The sequence below is a fragment of the Barbatula barbatula genome (assembly GCF_947034865.1).
Source record: "Barbatula barbatula genome assembly, chromosome: 16".
Lineage (NCBI taxonomy): Eukaryota > Metazoa > Chordata > Actinopteri > Cypriniformes > Nemacheilidae > Barbatula > Barbatula barbatula.
This window is the reverse complement of record NC_136779.1, coordinates 21,441,915-21,461,960: the sequence shown is the minus strand read 5'-3', so window position 1 is coordinate 21,461,960 and position 20,046 is coordinate 21,441,915. Positions and strand designations below refer to the sequence as shown.

At 39.3% G+C, this 20,046-nt stretch overlaps 2 protein-coding genes across 2 annotated transcripts; one reads left to right on the top strand and one right to left on the bottom strand.

The window, feature by feature from the left end:
- The first annotated feature begins 519 nt into the window (after positions 1–519).
- Positions 520–9,674, top strand: fra10ac1 (FRA10A associated CGG repeat 1). Its single transcript, XM_079477067.1, has 14 exons — positions 520–636; positions 1,509–1,588; positions 1,738–1,830; positions 1,901–1,946; positions 2,201–2,277; positions 2,383–2,466; positions 2,556–2,640; positions 2,769–2,814; positions 5,914–6,027; positions 6,305–6,347; positions 6,438–6,547; positions 6,796–6,843; positions 7,859–7,952; positions 8,039–9,674. The coding sequence occupies exons 1-14, from the start codon at positions 607–609 to the stop codon at positions 8,079–8,081; spliced, it is 993 nt and encodes a 330-aa protein (XP_079333193.1). The 5' UTR covers positions 520–606; the 3' UTR covers positions 8,082–9,674.
- On the bottom strand, positions 8,599–19,332 carry pde6c (phosphodiesterase 6C, cGMP-specific, cone, alpha prime). The gene is made up of 22 exons (XM_079477066.1): positions 18,730–19,332; positions 16,823–16,975; positions 16,656–16,745; positions 16,122–16,262; positions 15,962–16,036; positions 15,820–15,884; positions 14,958–15,024; positions 14,827–14,874; positions 13,730–13,879; positions 13,506–13,649; positions 13,361–13,426; positions 13,116–13,262; positions 12,741–12,848; positions 12,189–12,298; positions 12,017–12,104; positions 11,822–11,922; positions 11,638–11,742; positions 11,495–11,558; positions 11,313–11,387; positions 11,146–11,229; positions 10,703–10,856; positions 8,599–10,346 (listed from the first exon to the last, which is right to left on the bottom strand). The coding sequence occupies exons 1-22, from the start codon at positions 19,195–19,197 to the stop codon at positions 10,294–10,296; spliced, it is 2,556 nt and encodes an 851-aa protein (XP_079333192.1). The 5' UTR covers positions 19,198–19,332; the 3' UTR covers positions 8,599–10,293.
- Positions 19,333–20,046: the final 714 nt, after the last annotated feature.

The window sequence follows — 20,046 nt, the reverse complement described above, 5'->3', positions numbered from 1 at the left end:
ATTTGATAATTATATTCTACAATGTATAACATGACGAATAAAAGAACTTAAGTGCTGTTTTCAGTTTTGTTTGTTCCGTTCTTCCCGAAAACAGCCATAAGGGTGTTCCTTTGTTGCATCGTATGGATTTGTGTCATGGACAGAACAGTGCGCATCTGTCTTGGTGACTTCGGTTCATTCAATTTGAGCATTTCTCAGAATAAAAGAGCGGTTGTTCTTTGCCCTTCACATTTCCTGTCACTGAATCATCACCATATTTCGACGAAAACAAGTGTGATTTATGATGTGAATGATAGAGTCAGTTTGAAGCTCGCTGAGAACAATGGCAACCAACCTCAACGCCAAAAAAATAGTTTATGCCTGTTTTATTATGACAATATTATCCGATCTTTTTATATCGTCATTTGTCTTTACCTGCGTTACCGTTGATATTTATATATAAATATGTGAATAATGTTGTAATTAAAACGATATTCACACTACTGAGACAAAAGAAGGCAGCGTGATGCGGGGCGGGGCCAGCTGATACAGCGTCATGGATCCGCGCCTCGTGAGATGCGTGTTGAACGTCATCAGTCCGCGCCTCTGTGAAATGCAGTAAACGGAATGGATCAGAGCGCTTTAGATCTTGTTAAGGTGCAAACTAAGTCATATTAAGTCTTTCTACAACAGCTAACAGTGCCAAGGTTCTTGTTGACACTAGTATTGTATTGTTGTTGTTTCTGCAGCAGACTTTCGTGAGTTTTATAGCACGGTTGACAGTAGTGTGTGCCAGATGCGGAAGAAACATGCACTTTAACTCTTTGTTTTATATTTACTGTATGATAAATGTTTATGCAGTTTTCTGTGCTAAGTTTGTTTTCCTAATACAAAGATCGATAAAAGCAAAATGGCTTTCTCGTGGATCTAGTTGTTGACAAAAATGAATTCTATAACTGTTGACGGTGTTTGGTCTGTTTGCAGTCTTAACCACAGCTTTGTGCATTTTGTATAACTTATTATAGTAAGTGTAAAAACACCTTATTGGCTTAAACGATTTTCATTACATCAGTTTAATTATACGTCTAATTTATTTATATTTAGTGAAAGCAACATTACTCTTGTTTGACTACAAATAAATGAAAAAGATTGTTATTGTAGTTGAAGCATGATTCATATTTGTAAGGGTCTCTGTGCCCTGCGCGCTACCATGTGCAGAGACTCTGGGATCAGCAGAGCTATTGTGTCTTATAATGTGGTAGTGTTGGACACTAGGTAAAGAAAGCAATGATAAAAATCAAGTTGACCTTGTCAAGATGAGGCCCCCTCTTTCCAGGGGACACTATGTAGAGTGTATTTCCAGTGCTGCTGAAGTGGCTTGAATGGTACTCGGATGCTTGGTATTTGCTGGTCTAAATGCTTTACTCTGGTTATTAAAACATTTCAATAACAAGCACAGTGTTAATTTACTGGTGCTACACAGTCATCATTTTGTTCTTGTACTCTAGTAATTCTGTGTTTTGTGATAGGTGCATGGGGGTGGAGGTTATGATTCTGACTTTAGCGATGAAGATGGCGGTGGAGACAAGTCCAAATATGGAGAGATCAGGTGACTAGTGTGAAGTGTCATGTCAATATACTGTAGTCTTCAGACATCGATATTGAACTGTGTTACAGTTAATGAACAGATCCTGAACATTTATGATAAACATGCTATTCAAATATAAATAGCACAATTTCAATCTCTTGTGTTTGTAGGGCAGGTGAAGATGAACTGTTACATAAGCCGTTCCAGAAAGGCAAACGTACCAGCTTGGCCCATAAGAATGTGGCTGCAGCTGAATGGGACAGGTAAAGTCAACATTTGTCACCTGGAACTGTCTGCTGTGTGTCATGAGACTAACGTTCTGTTTCCCGATAGAGAGGAAGCCCGAAACCGACGGCAACACCTGATCTCAATGAACGCAGTATCCTCTTAGTTTTACTCTGAATAGATACCATACATGTTTTAAGGTCTTTAAAACTCAAAATATATAATGATGTATTGGATATAATGCATTTTATATAGAGGTTGAAATGCATGTGTGGACAGTAGATGCATTGTGTTTGTTTGTTTTGGAGTCATTTCATAAAATTTTGTCTCGTGAAGGAGTTTATGACATTGCAAACCTAATCCAGTTCACTTCAGTCGTGAAGATTTCCCTGACAGCAATTTCCTAAGTTTGACCGGCACAAGAAGTTCGTCAGCGACTACATACTGTACTATGGAGGAAAGATCGAAGACTTCAGGCGGTCCATGTGAGAAATTGCTTTATAGAGTTACTCTGTAGTTAATTTGATGTTAAAGTGTAAAAAACGTGTTAATTTAAATGCCGAGCATCACATGTGTGTGTCCACCCGTAGGGATAAAGATAAGACGGACCTGGACGTGGTGCGAGAAAACCATCGTTTCCTGTGGAGAGAGGATGATGAGGAGGAGATGACATGGTAATATCTATATAAGCATTCTTGATCTGTTTTTCTGTGATTCTGATCTGTGTAAAGTCATCCTTAAAGTAAGCTTCTGTTGATTTCAGGGAAAAAGAGCTCGCAAAGAAGTATCACGACAAGCTTTTTAAAGAGTACTGTATCGCCGATCTCAGCAGATACAAAGCAAATAAGGTTTGCTGTTTATTATTTTAGATTCTTCTTATTAGGATCATTTAAAACAAAGTCTAAAGTCAATGTCAAATTTCTTATCCTCTTATTTTCTTAGCTACTGAACTAACATCTTGATCATATTTTGCCAGTTTGGTTTTAGATGGCGCATTGAAAATGAAGTTGTATCTGGAAAAGGTAATTGAAGTTTTTTACTACTATGTATTTTTTCTGTCAAACACTTTAAATAGACAACGAACCAAATCAAGATGGAACGAGTGATATGAAACGGTACTGTCCTTCACCACTAGGCGGTGATACAGTTTCACTTCATCCACAGTACAACTTTGAATAATAAACAACACACACGTTCTCATCCAAACGGGCCCTGACTTCCTGCAGTCAAAGGAACATAAAGTTTCTCAAAATGATTTTACAGTCATGATTATTCTTATTAATGGTACAGCTATGGTCCCTAATGCTGTCGTTCTTTGAACCAAACACTTTACCTAAAATATTCATATGATCATACATCATGGCTTCAGAAGCATCTCTCTGATTGAATATCCGTGTCTTAATTTAGCAGTTTTATATTATGTTATTTTATATTCGTATTATAGTCCTATGTAGAAGTGTTTACCAAAACCATGTCACGGCTTCTCATTTTCGTTGAATGTTGTTTGTTTCTAGAATATAATATGACAGTGACCTCAATGGGGACGAGTGTAATACGGGTTTTGTAAGGTGGATCAATGGTGTTAAATAACTGTTTCTGGGTCACGGTTCATGGTTCGATGATATCTCAGTAGGCAAACAAGGTCTTTATACAAGCATTTGGCCAGATCAATGAAGAGATCAGGGTTCAAGAGATGATAGACACACACACCAGCGTCACAGAATAACCAGCACAAAAATAACATGTTATTGCGCTATAGAGGACTGCTGAATTGTGGTTTTTATTTATTGCTGTATTGCATATATGATCCAAATAGATTTAGCTACAGACTTGATGATTGAATGAGTCTTGTGGACGCCGCAGGTCGTATCTAGAGTCAGGTGCTCCAGGCATATTCCTACATATATTGTTATGTTGCCGTTTGTAAGTCTGAGGGAGAGCCGAACATGTCCCTGCAGGACGTTTCTTCACATTTGAGCATACCGAGGGCTTCCCTGAAGCTGGTGAGGGTTTAACCCTGATGTGTTTAGACTCCGTACGTCATCCTCGCTGGCTTTAACAGCTTCCCTGCCGCTCACGTGAGTTTAACGGGAGAGATGCGAGCTGTAGGTACGTCATTCCAGAGATGAGCTAATTGAATCGAAATAATCCTCACATGCAGCCTCCCGGGTTAAAGGTCAATGAACAAACCATCTAGACCAAAGGAAAGTGACATCATTTTACACAACAACGTCTCTTATTCGTCAAAGTGCAAGTTTGAGATGGACACTTCGTATTGTGTGCGGTGGTGCCTTACATTTTCTAACTTTCACTTTAGTTCACCCAAAAATTCATCCTCGTGTCATTTCAAAGATCATTTGAAGAATGTTGATAGCCAAACAACACTGAACCACATGGACTGCCATCGAGAGACATCTCTCAAGAGATCTTCTTTTGTGTTTCACATCCTTCATGAAAACAAACGATGACAGATTTGTTTTATTGTAGGGTGACCTAACCCTTTAAGATGCCGACAGAAATAGAACCACAAAATAACACGATTTATCATCACGGTTGTGATGAGGAGACTTTGGTGGCTTCAGTTTCATGTTTAATCAAGTTTTGGTGGTTCACATGTTGCTTTGGATAAAAGCATCTACTGAATGCTTAAATGTACATTTATCCGAATGTATAGACGACACACTGTGACAGGTGTGAGAGTCCTGGCACAAAATCTCACTGATGACGCACTTTTGTCAATCTGGAGGATCCCCCTTGTAATCCTGCTGGAGGTGAACGCCGGCCGGGCCACAGCAAGGTCATGAGAGGAGGCTCTTTTCATTTTCGGTCAATATTAAAGTATTAGATGTTTTGTTCATGAGGGTTTTAAGATGTTATTCGCGTTAGGGCTGTTAATCCCATCCAGAATAATAGTTTGCCTTTACACAATATATGTCTGTGTTTTGTGCATAATTATTATGTATTTATAAATACAAAAACACACATGTACTGTATATATTTGTATCATACAAAATCAACAGATGTTTATCATTTTAACTGTATATAAATATATAGAATGCAAATATTTCCTAAATATATACAGTTGTGTGCACGTGTATGTTTTATAGGTACAAAGTAAATATGCGGACATATATATTTTACACAAACTTTTATTCTGAAAAGCGATTCATCACAATTCATTGTTTAGCAGCCCTTCTTTTGAGTGGAAATGTGTCACAGGACATCCCTACCAGTCAGCCGTGCCCAGCGTTTGCCTGTCCACGCTTAAATACTGGTGATGTGGCACAATAAAAGACAATTATCCAGAATATTTCATATTTGTTGTACAATTATGTTAGCGGGATTATGGACCAGTGAGATTTCACTGAGGGGCTTCTCAGCACAAAGCCACAGAAGTAGAACCCAAAAGACCGACCCTTCATTCGAAGTCATAAAGTACTGTGATAGTATTTACTGAAGTACACACGTATCAACAATTTAATCAGTGTGTATAGAACATTTGCGAGCATACATTAAAGATCGCCTGTACTGTAGTATTGCATACGTCGTATCTTCGATGAGTATTTCGTTTTTTTTATAAAAGAGCAAATTTATAAAAATGTATCAACTTTAAAAATGATACCCCATCTTTAAAAATAGGCTAACATCATCCTAAATGGAATGTGCTAGCATTATGCTAAAACACGTTTTAGACGTGCTACATGCAAACACTAAGATGACATCATGTTAAACATTGATAAAACATTTGAACATTTTGTTCAAACATGTTAGATTGTGTTAACGCTAGCATTGTTAAGCGTGTTAGCACCAAGTCACAATCCACTGTGGCGTTAATCATATTAGCATCATGCTAAAATCTTTATTGTAGTAAAAGTGTAGTAAATCGGTTTTTATTTGGTGTATTGATTGTTTTATTAGTAAAACCAAGGTTAGGTTATGGTCACTGTTGCAACGTTGTTGTTAGCTATAGTTTAAATTTCATAATCATGGTTTTTATGTTTTATTTGTAGTAAAGTCATGGCTTATCTTTTTAAAGAACCAAAGATGGGCAACATAAAAGTGTACTACACAAATTTAGCAGTTTTCATATCTCTCAAGTGTGTTGTTTTTGCTGTATTCAGGTCAGTTTCTGTGTGGTAACAAGCGCTGTGAGATAAAGGATGGTCTGAAGAGCTGGGAGGTGAATTTTGCTTATGTTGAGCATGGAGAGAAGAGGAACGCTCTTGTAAAACTGCGTAAGTGCTTATGTAAATCATCACATGTGGGTAGATTTAAGACCACGTCTGTATGTGTGACCGTGCCAGTGCATACTTCAGATTGTGTGTGTGTGAAAAATACTGCGTGAAAGAGTGTGGATCACTATTGACTCGTATTTCATTTAAACTTTGACGCAAAAGAAAAAGTAGTTTGCATTATCGCAGCGCTTTTTAATATCACACACGTGAAATAATCTGTTATGTTTATCCTGAAATGTGTCTTTTATAAACGATACGTTATCACACTGTTTTGAAGGTCTTTGTCCAGAGTGCTCCTACAAACTCAACTACCATCACCAGTAAGAACATTTCAACACGGTTACATGTAAACTTCTGTAGATATCAGTTGTCTTACCAACACTGATGTTGCGTGATCATTCCTGTTCCAGGAGAAAAGAAGTAACCGTTCAGAAGCGACGGCGATCGAAAGACGGCGAGAAAAAATTACAATCAAAGAGACCCAGAAAAGAAAAACGCAAACACAAAAAGAGACGCAAAGGCAAGAATCTTTTCCTAATATTTTTGTCATTTTGAAGACGGCCATTATGGTTCTGGAGATTTTCAACATGTGTTTGTACCCTGCTGTGGAAGAAACATTCCAGCGCATGTCTGTGCAAAACTGCGACAGACGTCATACATAAAGTTGTCCTGCATTGAAGTATTTTTTGATAAGCAGATGGTAAAACGAAACGCATTATTTTGGAGTTTGAACGTGTATGCTTGTTCAACTGTTTTTCTTTTGTACAGAATCGTCTTCCTCGTGTTCAGAAGAGGAGCCCCAGGGCTCTGGTAAAGGTATGTACCCCAGCCCACCTGCCCTCATCTTACACCCACCGGCAGTCAATGTACTCACACTCCAGATATTTATCCTGTCACTTTAAATCAACCTCCTGATGCATACGTTTATACTGACAGTCAGGTCTCGACAGCTTCTCACATCAATCACACAGCCAATACTTTACTTCACCTGGCAGGCAATGCAACGGGAGAAAACAGAGACATGATTGGTCAAAATGTTATATACATGTAGAACAGGGCTGCGTTTGCCTCTAAAGGTACCTTTACTGACTGGCAGTACGGTCATTTACATTAAAGAGTCTCAAACTTTGGGTCATAAGTAAAAGTTTGTCTTGACGAAGTTAGACCAACATTTGCTGCCGTTAAGGTTAACGATTTATTTCTGTCATTATAATTGCAGCATAAATCGTAGCCAGGTTTTTAAGGATTAAATGCACTAAAATATGAAAAATATATGCTGTATCGCTGCAGTTTGACTAGACTTCCTACCACAATCTTTCTCTTTAAATTCTTTGGTTTGCCAGCTGATGCACATTTAGATAATTTCATTGAAAAGTTAACAACTGTCAGTGTAAAGACAATTATATTCTTTGCATGAAAACACGTCAATATACTGATATTTGTAACTTTCTTAATTTGTATAGACTGGGATGTAAAGAAGCTTTTTTTTCTACAGTGGCCACTTGCAGGGTGAACTCTTAACAGTGATAAGGTTTAGCTAAGAGCACTCCAGACCAACCTTTCAAACGTATGACTAACAGAAGGTATACGTAACTAAGAACGTTTTGGGAAACACGTAGGCCATTAAAGATAAGGTGCAGCTTAAGGTATAATTTAAGAACGACGTAGCGTTAAGAAGGGGAAAGGCGGCCCAGAGCATCACCTCAGAACATCTGCTAGTCCGTCCCATCACGGTGGTGATTTTATTAAGACAAGCATCACTGAAGTCAAAATATCTTAAGTGGTTTCATTCCTCATAACTGTGTTAGCTGTAATGTTGTGTGTGTTTCAGACACCGAGAGCAAAGAGGAGGAGGAGGAGGAGGAGGGCCCTTCAGAAGCAGACCACTGGAAGGGTCCGGCTCCCACCGTGGAGGAGAAATCCAGGTAAGGAGTCACGCTCACATGTGCCGTATTCACACCTGAACGCCGAATGCACGCTTCTTTAACTGACATCTCCTCTTGTCTTTCAGGGAGGAAGAATTTGATGAGTATTTTCAAGACATGTTTCTCTGAGTCCCATCATCAGTCAGAAGTCCATTTCTGTTGTGTTCGGTTTATTCAGAACCGAATGGCGACAGCTCTTTAAGTTCATTAAGAGACAGTTAGGAGATGTTTATCCGGCTTATGGCACCTCTCGGATTCTCCAGGGTCACTTTAGCCCACTGTCATGGCAGTCGGCCATCGAGTGAGCAGACTGAGCGAGGTGTGGGGTGACGGCCGTCTGCTCACTCCGCTCTCCTGATCCATGTGGCGTTCACTTGTGTTTGTGCATTCCTCTGCTTTTACACACAAATAAAAGGAGCAGTGAGATTAAGACAATATTCAAGCTGCAATATGGAGTGCAAGGACGGTTATTTGTCTCTGCTGTCAGCCAGTTACCTGATCCGCATTACCTGAGGATAATCCAGTTTTACTCGCTAATCCCCATGTAGCGTGATGGGCATGTCAGGGTAACTCTTGACATGCCCTTTAAACAGTCACTGGGACCAGAGGCTTGTACGGTTAATGATTACTCAATACTCAAGAGAATCCTGTATAATGTGTTTATTTGTTTACTTGACATCATTTACAGTATCGTCTTTGTGCGGTAGTGTTCAATAAATAAATATGTATGTACACACTCGCTCAGAAAGATGTTGTACACATTAATGCAGTTTTATACACACCTCACAAGGAGGAAACGGAGATAAACTTGATGTGAGATTAGCAGACTTTTCTGGGGTTCTAGTCACAGTTATTTAGTCTCTTGAGGAACCGACGTGACTTCTGTTACTGGATTAAAGGTCTTCACCTTAATAAGACAAAAGCGTTCATTTAGCTTGTAATTATAAAACTGCTTATTATTATTATTTGTCAGGATTGTCGATCGCTATAATTTTAATTAAATACACGTTGGTTTTTTATTATATTCATCTTGTTTGGGAAAACGAGCAAAAAGTTAATTTTTGGTTTCTCAACATTGACCTTTTGAACAAACAGTTTGGGGGAAAAAAGAAAGTGACTTCTGAAATGGTTTTGTGGCGTGTTGTTCTGTCAGAAGAGATCTCTCCAGCGATCTGTTGTAAATGAGCTTGATGTTTAAAGGTTAAATCTGAGAGAATCTCAGGAGCTCCACCCCAGCAAACTCACTCCAATCTCTTTATTGGTTTACACAAGTTCAAGTACTGACTGTTCCCTCCTGTCATGTCCCGTAAATATCCCACCCTGGATGCTTTTCCTGAAAAAGAACTCCAACTCCAAGAATTGATATTCTATGTAATGACAAGTTCAATGTTATACTTTAAAATATTACATTTGACTATGTTTGATGTAGGTTTAGGTATCGTTAAAAGCTCAAGGAACAAACGTCAACGTTTCCTGGTAAACTTTTCTCGCATTAACGTTCCCAAATACAGATTCCGTTGACACAGGATTAGCCTTCGTGACACAAAAACAAAATAAGTATTCCTATGTTTAAAGGATCAAAAAGTCTTATATCCGTAATTTGACTGCCAGTCGCGATGTTTTAGCCTGATGTTCAGTCATCCTCCAGCTTCTAATACAGAACTGTGGGTCCTGTTGAACTGTGTTGTGTGGTCCTTCAATCCTAAATAAAGCAACGGATATAAGATTGAATGTGTTTTTCAGTAGTTTACATGGGACAGATTTCGCCAGACGAATGATTCAGTTTAAAGCTAAACTGGTGATTCTTGGAGTTATTGGAGTGCCTCTTTAGTTCAGTCGGTGTGGTTGGATTCCCAGGGAACATGTGCACCTTGAATCCACTGTATGTCGCTTTGGGTAAATCCGTAATGTAAACTAGACAAATATGTGAAATGAATGCTCATCAAAGTTACCTCTACGTCTAAATGTTCCTTTTGACATCAGAATGTCTTGAGAGCCAAAGAATCAAGCGTCATGGATTTAAAAGTCACGTATAAGCTGCATGAACTACGGCAGAATTCTACGGTTGTGGTACGGCAGGTATAACAGTTGTTCGTGTCTGCTTTCCTCCCCTGATACCAATGGAACGAGTCTATACAGTGAAGATTCTGTGTCATCCACTGGGCAAGAGAAACGTACAGTTCTTCCGTTTCTGGTGAATAGCTACGTGTTCACTTTGAGAAGGCCCATCCGGGGAAGATGGTGTTGAAAGTATGGTGATCCTTGGAGCAGGTATCACCTCCAGCTACATGTTGCCCAGCTGGACCTCTGTCTGCTTCTCTGCTTTCCTGATACATAATGTTTAAAATATGGTGCAGGTTTTGGACTTCCCTCCTTCTCCAGTATCTCCACCCACTTTACACAAAAGAAGAAAGAGTGAAGTCAATGAATGTCCACAGATCATGTGTGTTTACATCTGATCCTCAAGCCTGTGAGGTCAGATAAGTTGTGCAACCTCATTCCGAATATAATATCTGTTATTAACACCAGCTGTTTCAAATACTTTTAAAGCTGTCGCTGCTAGCATAACGTGAAACATAGGACTAGCCTGCTAGAAAGATATCCGTAAACTATACATTTGAAATCAATGTTGACACAGGTGTGTTCAAAAACATGTTAGCTCTGCTGCTTTCCCAGCTTAGTCGATTCATGTCAACTATGTTTACTTTGAAGTGTAGAAAAAATTATGTTAAAAATGTTTGCTAATGCACCTTTTTTAGCTTCTTCCTCCTCTAGCCTCTTTTTTTCATTCTCCACAGCATCAACTTTAGCCTGGTAAATATCAGCCAGTTCCTTCCAGTGGACCCTGTTGTTGTTCAGGCCATCAAACATGGGGGTGATCTCTTTGTGGAACCTTGAAAATTCCTGTACAAGAGACAAGAAGCGCCTGTTATGACAAGCCCACCAATCCATCAATTCTCAGCTTTCAATGGAACGATCCACCTGCGCTAAAAAGGTTGGGTTGTTACAACCCATAGTTGGGACAAATATGGACAAATTCAACCGTTGGCTTTAAATTATATTGGTGTGTCAACCCCAAATGTCGGGTTGTCTAAACCACAAATATCTAGGTTATTTTAAACCAAAAGTTGTGTTTGTCCATATTGTACCCAACCATGGGTTGAAACAACCCAACATTTTCCAGAGTTTTTACCTTGTACACAAATGAGCACACAAAGTCAATAAAACCGCACTGCATCTTGGGAAGTTCGTCCGACTTGTTTCTGTCCATCATGGGCTGAGAAGAAACAAGAAACATTTAAGTCATTCCCAGCTCGAGCTTCACATTGTGGTGTAGGTAAAGTCAACTTACGAACTTACAATGGGCTGTTGATCTAGCACAGTCCTCTCCAAGTCTCCCTGCTCCCAGAATTCAGCTGCTACCATGAGAGCTACCTATAGAAAAAGAGACAGAAGACCCGTGGCTTATTTTCTATCCTAAAGCTTGCTAATCCTACTTGATGCTTGACTGTTGATGAACCATGACCCAAAGATGCACCTACTTTGCTCTGGACCTCCCATGGCTTGGTGATAGCGGACAGATCACATCCAGTCATCATCATCGCCCTGATGGATCAAACAGTAAAGATCAAGTCTCAAAACGTCAATTCAACGATGTGAGGTGGTGTAGAAACACTGCGCTTACATGATGATTTCCTTCCTAATGGGGTTGTTGGCCACATAGCCAATCGCTTCCTCATCGTTCATTGGCTCCGTGGCATCCACGATCTTCTGAAACATTGTTCTTTTCCTGCGATGGGGAGAAATGTCGTTCATGAGTGCGTTCAAGAGCAAGTCTAGGTGAGGACAATCAGTTCCTAAACACTTACTTGAAATATAAGGCCAGGTCAGTGGCAATGATACAGACGTCATGTAAGTGCTGCACATTCTCAAACTGCCTTTTCTGCAGACTTTGGAAAATGTTGACGCTCTGTTTGAGAATGAAGAGAAGACCATGTTAAATAGGTTATGACATTAAACTCTGGAGCAATGGGCTTTAAATGCAGCTTTAAGACGCGAGTAACCTCTTCTGCCATAAGAGTCTTGCTGTATTCAAGATGGTGCCTTTCTAAGATAGAGGAGCCGTGAAGCTTGGCCAGAGGTGATCCACTCCTGTTATACAAATGGAAGGATTGTGTGCGTGCCTCAAACAATAATGTGATTTATGGGTTATGAGAAACACATATATCGCGTTACTTTGTCTGGTAGAGATTGTTGGTGCCTCTGTGGTCGATATCGTGACAGAACGCAGCTGCGACCATTGCAAAGGCGTCCAGGTCTGAGTAATATCTTCTCAGCTTTCCGGTCTGTTGGGTGAGCAAACAATGAAAAAATAATATCATAAAATACTCCTCACTGATATTGTGGATTAGTGTTTATACAAATACATGTAAATGCGGTGTGGCCGTCATTTAGACGGCAATAGTATTTTGGAGGACTAAAAATGCAAATCTTGAAAACGTGTTAAGATGCCTATGTGTAAATTACAAAAACTTGTGAAAATTGTGGCATTATGCATTGAAGCTATGGCCATACACAGGTTCTTCGTACGCAGGAGCGTACGCAGTTTCTGTAAAAAGTGACATCGCTAACTACTGTCCTGACATGCACAATACAGCATTTTTAGTCATTTTTGTGGATCATGTCTGTGCACAAAACATTTCAAAATGCAAAATAAAAATGTTCAGGTTTGTACATTGTTGAAACGTACCTTCATATAGGCTTTAAGGTAAACATGACACCACTCACCTGCAGAAGACAGAACATGGTCTGGCCCACGTTAAAGCCATGTCTCCAGTTATGGTAGGTGATGTCTCTGTAACCTTTCCGTACGGTGTACATCCATCTAGTCAGGACCTGAACATTAAAGCACATGTTTTCTCCTCCATCCCAGCAGTAAAGATTCAAGCCCAAAAGTAATGATCCGCAAATCTTTACGTTCCCGGCTCTGTTCATGCATGTATGGACATTTAAAAGTGTAATTGTTTAACTAGTTGTCGCAAACCAGCTTTATTAATTTCCTTGTAGGATTCTTAAAATGATTTCTTCATTTTTAAATTGGGCCAAAGTTTGCATAATTCTCCTGAATAAAAATAAATTGAGAAGTTGAAAAGCAATTTTTACCTCTGCTGGTATTTTGAACTTCTCGACCACTCCTAGCTCGAAGAAACAGCGAATGCCACACTTTATCAGGTCAAACTCAGACAGCGGGAAGTCGCTGAAATGAAATTCTAGCAATTCGACATCTTTGGCTATAGGAATGGTGGCTCTCTGTGTGTTACAAATATGACAGATATGAGGTATATATTTTACTTTCACTTATTCAATCCAAGATAAACAGCAGCAACTCTCGTAGCAAACAATCCTACCAAGAGCTTGTACATTTCCTTCTGATCACAGTCTTCTGGATCTTGGTCGAACTTTTCCTTTGTGTTCTAACAGGCGAAAAACATGTGATTAGCACAATTAAACAGTCTGTCTGTACTCACATTGGAAGATCACATCATTGCTCACCAGAATCAGTTGGACATCATTTAGTGTGGCTTTGGTCTGGTACATGACCATTTCTTGATAGATTTCTTTCCTCCACTCCATCCGGTTCAGTTTGTCGTATGTGTCGCAGTTGAGAACCGACCAGCCGAGGAACTGCGTCAGGGCCTGAAGCACAGAAGAAACAGGTTACAGTGAAATGTGTTTGTCTGGGGCAGAAGAGCGGAGGCAGAATGATAATGGCCCACCTCAGTTATTTGTTCGTCCTGTTCTTCGAAGGGTTTGCCATCCTTTCGGTTGAAGAAAGTGGCGATCCCAACAATTTCTTCTTTCTTGTTCACGATGGGAAGAGACAAGACGTTCTTGATGACGAAACCGGACTCGTCCACAGCTTCTTTCTGAAAGGTTGCACAATTAAAACATGTTCACAAGATGAACCATTGCTGAAAACTTGAGTCTTCATTTAGACCAAACAGTGCTTGTGTACCACAGGACAGTTGAAACAACTCTGGTTTGTCTGTCATAGAGGAATGATTTCAGATCTTTCTTACTATTATTACTCAAGATGAATTAATGTTTTATCCAAAGCTTAGTTTGCTTATACAAGCCCGTCAAGAAGCAGCAGTGTTGTGTTAACAAACCAGCGGAGAACTAGCTCTCCTGGTTAAGTCTGGTTTCTCACAAGGTTTTTAATTCCACTTATATACATCATCATAGGAGTTTTGGTTCCTTGCCATGCGCTTTAAACTTGTTTTTTGCTTTTAACATATTACTCAGACTAAAATCATGAAGACATAACAGTTTCTCCCAGGAATTTTAATTTCTACCCATGTTTTTTGCCATTTCCCTTTGACCTGATGATATTAAATCGAAAGTATGTTTATCTCCTCTGTAAGAGTTGCAATAGAGTTGTAAAATGTATACAACATACGTGTGTACATACACTCTTAAAATAAGGTTCTTCAAAGGTTCTTCGATGGTATAGAGGAACATTTTCTGATTCCATAAAGAACATTTAACATCCAAAGAACCTTACTGTTTCAAAAAGGGGTTCTTTGTGGCGAAAAAAAGGTTCTTCAGATTATAAAACATAAGAAAGAGATGGTTCATTAAAAATAAACTTTGACTGAATGGTTCTTTGTGGAACCAAAAGTAATTCTATGGCATCGCTGTGAAGAACCTTTTAAGCGTATGTGTATGCATTTGCTTTATACATTGCCTTAAGGTTTATCTTATCATTTGTGTGTTTAACTTGTGGTTTTGTTGTACATCTGCTTTGATGCGATGCAAATTGTAAAAGCGCCATATAAATCTTCTTGAATTGAAAGAAGGAACTCTGGGATACCTGAAATGTGAAGTAGTCATCAGCAGCCACATTCATCATGTTACAAATCTGCAGAAAAAATGAGATTTATTGAGATTTTGGCATCACTTCATCAAGTAAACAAAGATAAAGAAAAGAAACTGGTGAAGTACCATGCCGTTTTCAGCCACGTAGGTTGGAAGGCCGCTGACAAGCGCCCAGTGGTCCAACGGAGGGTTCCTGCAAGCGCATGACAGAGTCTTTATGGACTTTCAAAATCCCATTCATATGCAGTTGTTGGACATGGATATTTTAAAATAGAGAGTTGGAGGCTTTGCTGCTTCAACAGGTTTTCTACTAGATGGTGGGAAAAAGGTTATAACATATCCTCTTTAGTAGTAGAAACAAGTTTATGTGTGTTAGAGTCCATACTTACAGGCCATACTTCAGTTGAATTAAAAAAGTTTAATTTGTTTGTACTTCCATGAAATATACTTAAATATACACTATGTATACACGTATACTTCACTTAAATTGACAGAAAAGTCGAAGTACTAAGACATAATGAGACTTAAGACTTATAAATGTAATGACGTATACTTGGCTTAGTTGTGTGTACTTAGTTGAGTCATTTATTTACTTAAACTTACATGTTCAAGTTTATATATAGTAACAAGTCAGCTTTGTGAAGGAACATCTTTGAGTAAATAAAGTATACTTTCATACACAAAATGTTGTAAAGCAGTTGTGTGCTCAAAGTTTACTAATGGTATCCTTAAAAGTACCCAGAAGCTATAAAATGTTGACCAGTTTAGTCCCAAGTAGTTTGGAAATAAAGTATACTAGTATACTACAAGTGCATGATAGTTTCCACGTGTACTTAAAGTATTCTCAAACATGTATGTGACATTTACAAGTATACTTGATTCTTCTAAAGGACTAAAGCATTTCTATATAGACCACACTTTGTGTTCCCAGATTAAACAACAGCAATGGCATTGGGGCAACTGGCATATTCAACAGAGAGATTCTTACGGTATGACTTTGATCTCCTCTTTGCCTTCTAGAAGATAATCAATAATCTTGTAGAAAATGACTTCCTGTGAAGAAGACGCAGAAACATGTTGTCACCAGTAATGACTTATTTAACACATAGCAACACAGGACGTCCACTTACTCGTCCATCAGGGGTCTTTGGCCCTTTGTACGGCTCCACATCTCCCAGTTTAATCGGCCACTCGTCGTAAAATTCCTAAGGGTCAGACACAAGTCCAACGATTTTCAAAGAGCTCGTGAAGTATGCACAGTTGAAGATGAGAAAGATGAAGAGCACAAACCTTTTCTTTGGTCATGTCCAGCAGACCCACAGAGTATCTATCACACTGAAGGTAGGTCCTGACGGTGTACAGCGCTTTGTGAAACTGACGTTCGATGTCCGTCAACTCTTCGAACACTTTGCTAGCGGACCACAGAAGAACCTGTACCAGCAGGAGCAGAATTAATGTGTTTTTTATTGGAGCGTAAAAGTTTAGATGTCGTAAAGAGAGTTATGTGCACTGTGAAACAGCCCTTTTTTACTGATTTACATCGTAAAATTTTACAGTTGTTTTATGTATTTTTTAAAGAAGTTTAATAAAAACAGTTATTTTACTATTTAATTCTGACATCAGTTAATAAGATTTTTTTCTTTACAGTTTATTTTTTAAATGCAATACAGGTAAACAGTAAAATTACAGAAAAAGATGGCACATTTACAAGAGACACTGGGAAAACTATTTCTTGTTTATCCTCATATACTGTAGTATTACAGGAAAAAACTATTATTTTACGGTATTTTTCTGTCACTAATTCTTTTTACAGTGTAGGGTTACCTGACTCCTTCTAGACTCGACGTTATACATGTATGTGGTGTAATGCTGGAGAGCAATGACTGTGGCAAACGTGATGTACTTGCTGAAGAGCTGAAAAACAGCACGACATGATATGAGCAAAACTTCACACGTGTCACGGTAACATCAGATGAGCTGTTGACACTCACTTCTTCATCTGCTTTACTGAATTCAGTTCCTCCCACTTTGTTTACTACCATTACGACCCCGAGCAGATCTTTGCCGTTCATGAGTGGGGCTGCCAGTATGCTTTTAGTCGTGTAGCCTGTCTGCTTGTCCACAAAGTCACTGAATTTGGGATTCTAAAAGGAACAAAACAAATGTATTTATTCATAAGGCGCAGTTGTCATGACTGCTTAACGCAAATAGCCACTTCTTCACCCATTTAAGCTGCACATCATGAGTATTTTGGTCTCTATGTTAAAAATAAATCCGACGTTCAAATCCTGCTACAGTAAAGAAGCTTGCAACACCCCTCGACATAAAGGTTACGAATCGTAACGCACAGATTTTGACAAAATAATGCCCAACAATTATAGACATATACACAACATTGTGTTCATTTGGTCAGTCATTTCACACGAAGCAGCCTTTAGCTTCACATGATTTTCAAATAATTACATTTTCGTAAAATTTTAATACCCTGTAGGGGTAATATACAGGTTGTTATCGCAGGAAAAACAACTTATATAAAAGTTGCCTGCTTGCTATTTACCTCATAGGTAAGGTATGGAATATTAAATGTTGATTTGAAATCTTTTATTTCCTAATTATTAACGAATGTAGACCTTCCACGAGGAAAACACGCTTACTTTCGGTAAAGACACAACCTTCAAATGCCTCCAACACGCAATATGGTTTAATCATTTGTAAATATGATGTCATATGTAAGGGATAATCTACAGGCAGCCGGCTACATTACATTACACGGCTACTTGCTTACTGCACATGAAATGTGAATTTGTTGGCGTATTCTTACCAAATGCAGACCTAAATGACATTATACACTATACACTTAGTATCTTTTGCATGCTTTCCAGTGCAAATATCTAAAACATATTAAGTTGAAAAAACACTCTTACTGACAAGGTTTTGAAAGTCAAACAGAATCAAGATTTTTGTCCTCGAATCCATGGACACATTGCAATAATGAGATTTTCAGCAGAAAATGCAATAAAATATAAAACTACGGTACCGTGGGGTTTTGTCGTTAAGGGTTTCTTTCTCTACCTCTACAGTAGTGGTTCTTAAACTAGGGGCCCCAAGATGGGTCCAGGGGGGACCACAGTATTTTATGAAACATAGAAATTTATCAGAACTTGTTCATCAGAAAAATAATACCACCAACCAAGAAAACCGATAGTTTCATTTATAGTTTAAGATAAAGATCACAAGTAGTTATATGGGGGGGGGGGGGGCGCAATGCAACCTACACAAAGAAAACTTTGAGAACCGCTGCTCTACAGGTCCAACAATTCAAATGTTGTATCTTTTCAAAACATGCAAAATTGTGGCCATGTTGTGTATCTTTAAAGGTAAAGTTCAGTGTTTTGTTGTGCCTTTCCTGACTGTGATTTATGTAACGCTAAATCAGATCGATCTGCCATGAGCTTCTTTAAATAGAGAAATAAGCTACTTTTCTGCAGGGGGTTGAAGCTCAGATGAGCCCAGGATAGAAAACCATTTAATCCTGTGTGAAACTCTTCAGAAGAGAGAGCGAGACGGAGAGAGAGAGAGAGAGAGAGAGAGAGAGAGAGACGTTCATCTGTGTGAAACTGAAGCTTGATCTTTCAAACCACACAATACAATCTGACTGAACAACAAACATTTGCTGTGCACTGTAAAATAACACAGATGCAAGCGCTTAAAGATAATCAAGCTGATCCTGCCCCAAATACGTTTGATTAGTTTAGCTGAATGCGTTCATGTTGGCTTGTGTACGTTCAACGTCAGTTCAATGAATTTGTGCACACCAAATGTAAAATACAACTTTCCTACTTCTTTAAAAACCCAGACTGGACAGAAGGCCGTATCCGTGAAGCAGATCTTCACTCACCTGTTTGACATCAGGAATATTGACGGCTTTCTTGCTGTTGGATATTTGGCCAACTATGCCCATGTCAGTAGGAAAGACGATTTCAGACTGAGGGTTGACCAAGTTGGCGTCGTACTTGGAGGTGGGAGTGATGTCGAAGAGACAGGTGGCGAGCTCGGGAATGCCGTTTCTCGCCCTGCTGATGAAGTAACTGCAGCGGTCAGCGTTGACCAGCAGACATATCCTCTGAAGAACCTTGTGCATGGCCTTCTCCATAATGGGCTGCGAATGCATTTCTTTCACCATGTCGAAGATGATGTTGGCCTCCAGGATTTGGCTGACATCTTTGAATGAGGCCGTGTCTTTGATGTCGAGGTTCTCGGCGAAAGCCGCCGCGATCACCTCGCCCCGCACCTTCTTGTCGAAATACTCTTTGGCGAACTGAGGGTTGTTCTCCAGGTACTTCTCCACGCTGTCCTTGTCTGCCATGTCGAGGTTCTTCTCTGGACGTTCTCCTCTCACAGATTCATTACTCGTGGGCCGTCAGGATGAGAAGTGAGAAGCGGTCAGTGGTACCGGCCTGCAGAAACGTTCATCCTCGAGTGTGGAGATCACGGCTCGGGCGGGCGGCAGGGAACTGTGGCTTACGGGCTGAAGGGATCAAAGCGGCCGATAATTATAGTGACGTCATGACATTAAACCTCTAAGCTTTCTTAACCTGCAAATCCCACCCTGATCATTTCATGGTAGACAATCCAATCAAACGCAAAGATGCCCGCGCGTGCGGGATCGCTCAAGACAATATGTTTGGACGGACTGTGTTTCTGATCTAATGTGCCGTCTTCTGAACTTACCCACGCGTGACTATGATTCATATCAATTAGTGTAAAACACAGAAAAATCGGATCTTCAGATCAGTTCCTTGACTTAAAGATTGAATGAAGAAATGGTGTAGGCCTACAAGAAATGAGACTGAGATTGACATGTACAATACAATATACACAAGAAAATCGAAACATTCTTACTTCAAGATACATTTTCGTGAGAAGCACAATTACATTACATTCATTTCCGAGAAATGGAGAAACATACCACATAGTGAAGTATGTAAAGATTCTTTGACTTACATCATTTGGATTCTCGAGTGTTCTCTGATTTAAGAATATCTATAGATATGAATATCGCAAAATAAGACAATAATACTAGGAGGAATATATGACTTTCAAGATTTTGTCCAAGTTTTTTTCCAAAAGTGATGTTACCTGTTAACAATCCCAAAGCAAACTTATTTTCATCGTTGTCCTCATATAACCAGTCACATCACAGTCCTTGCTTGGC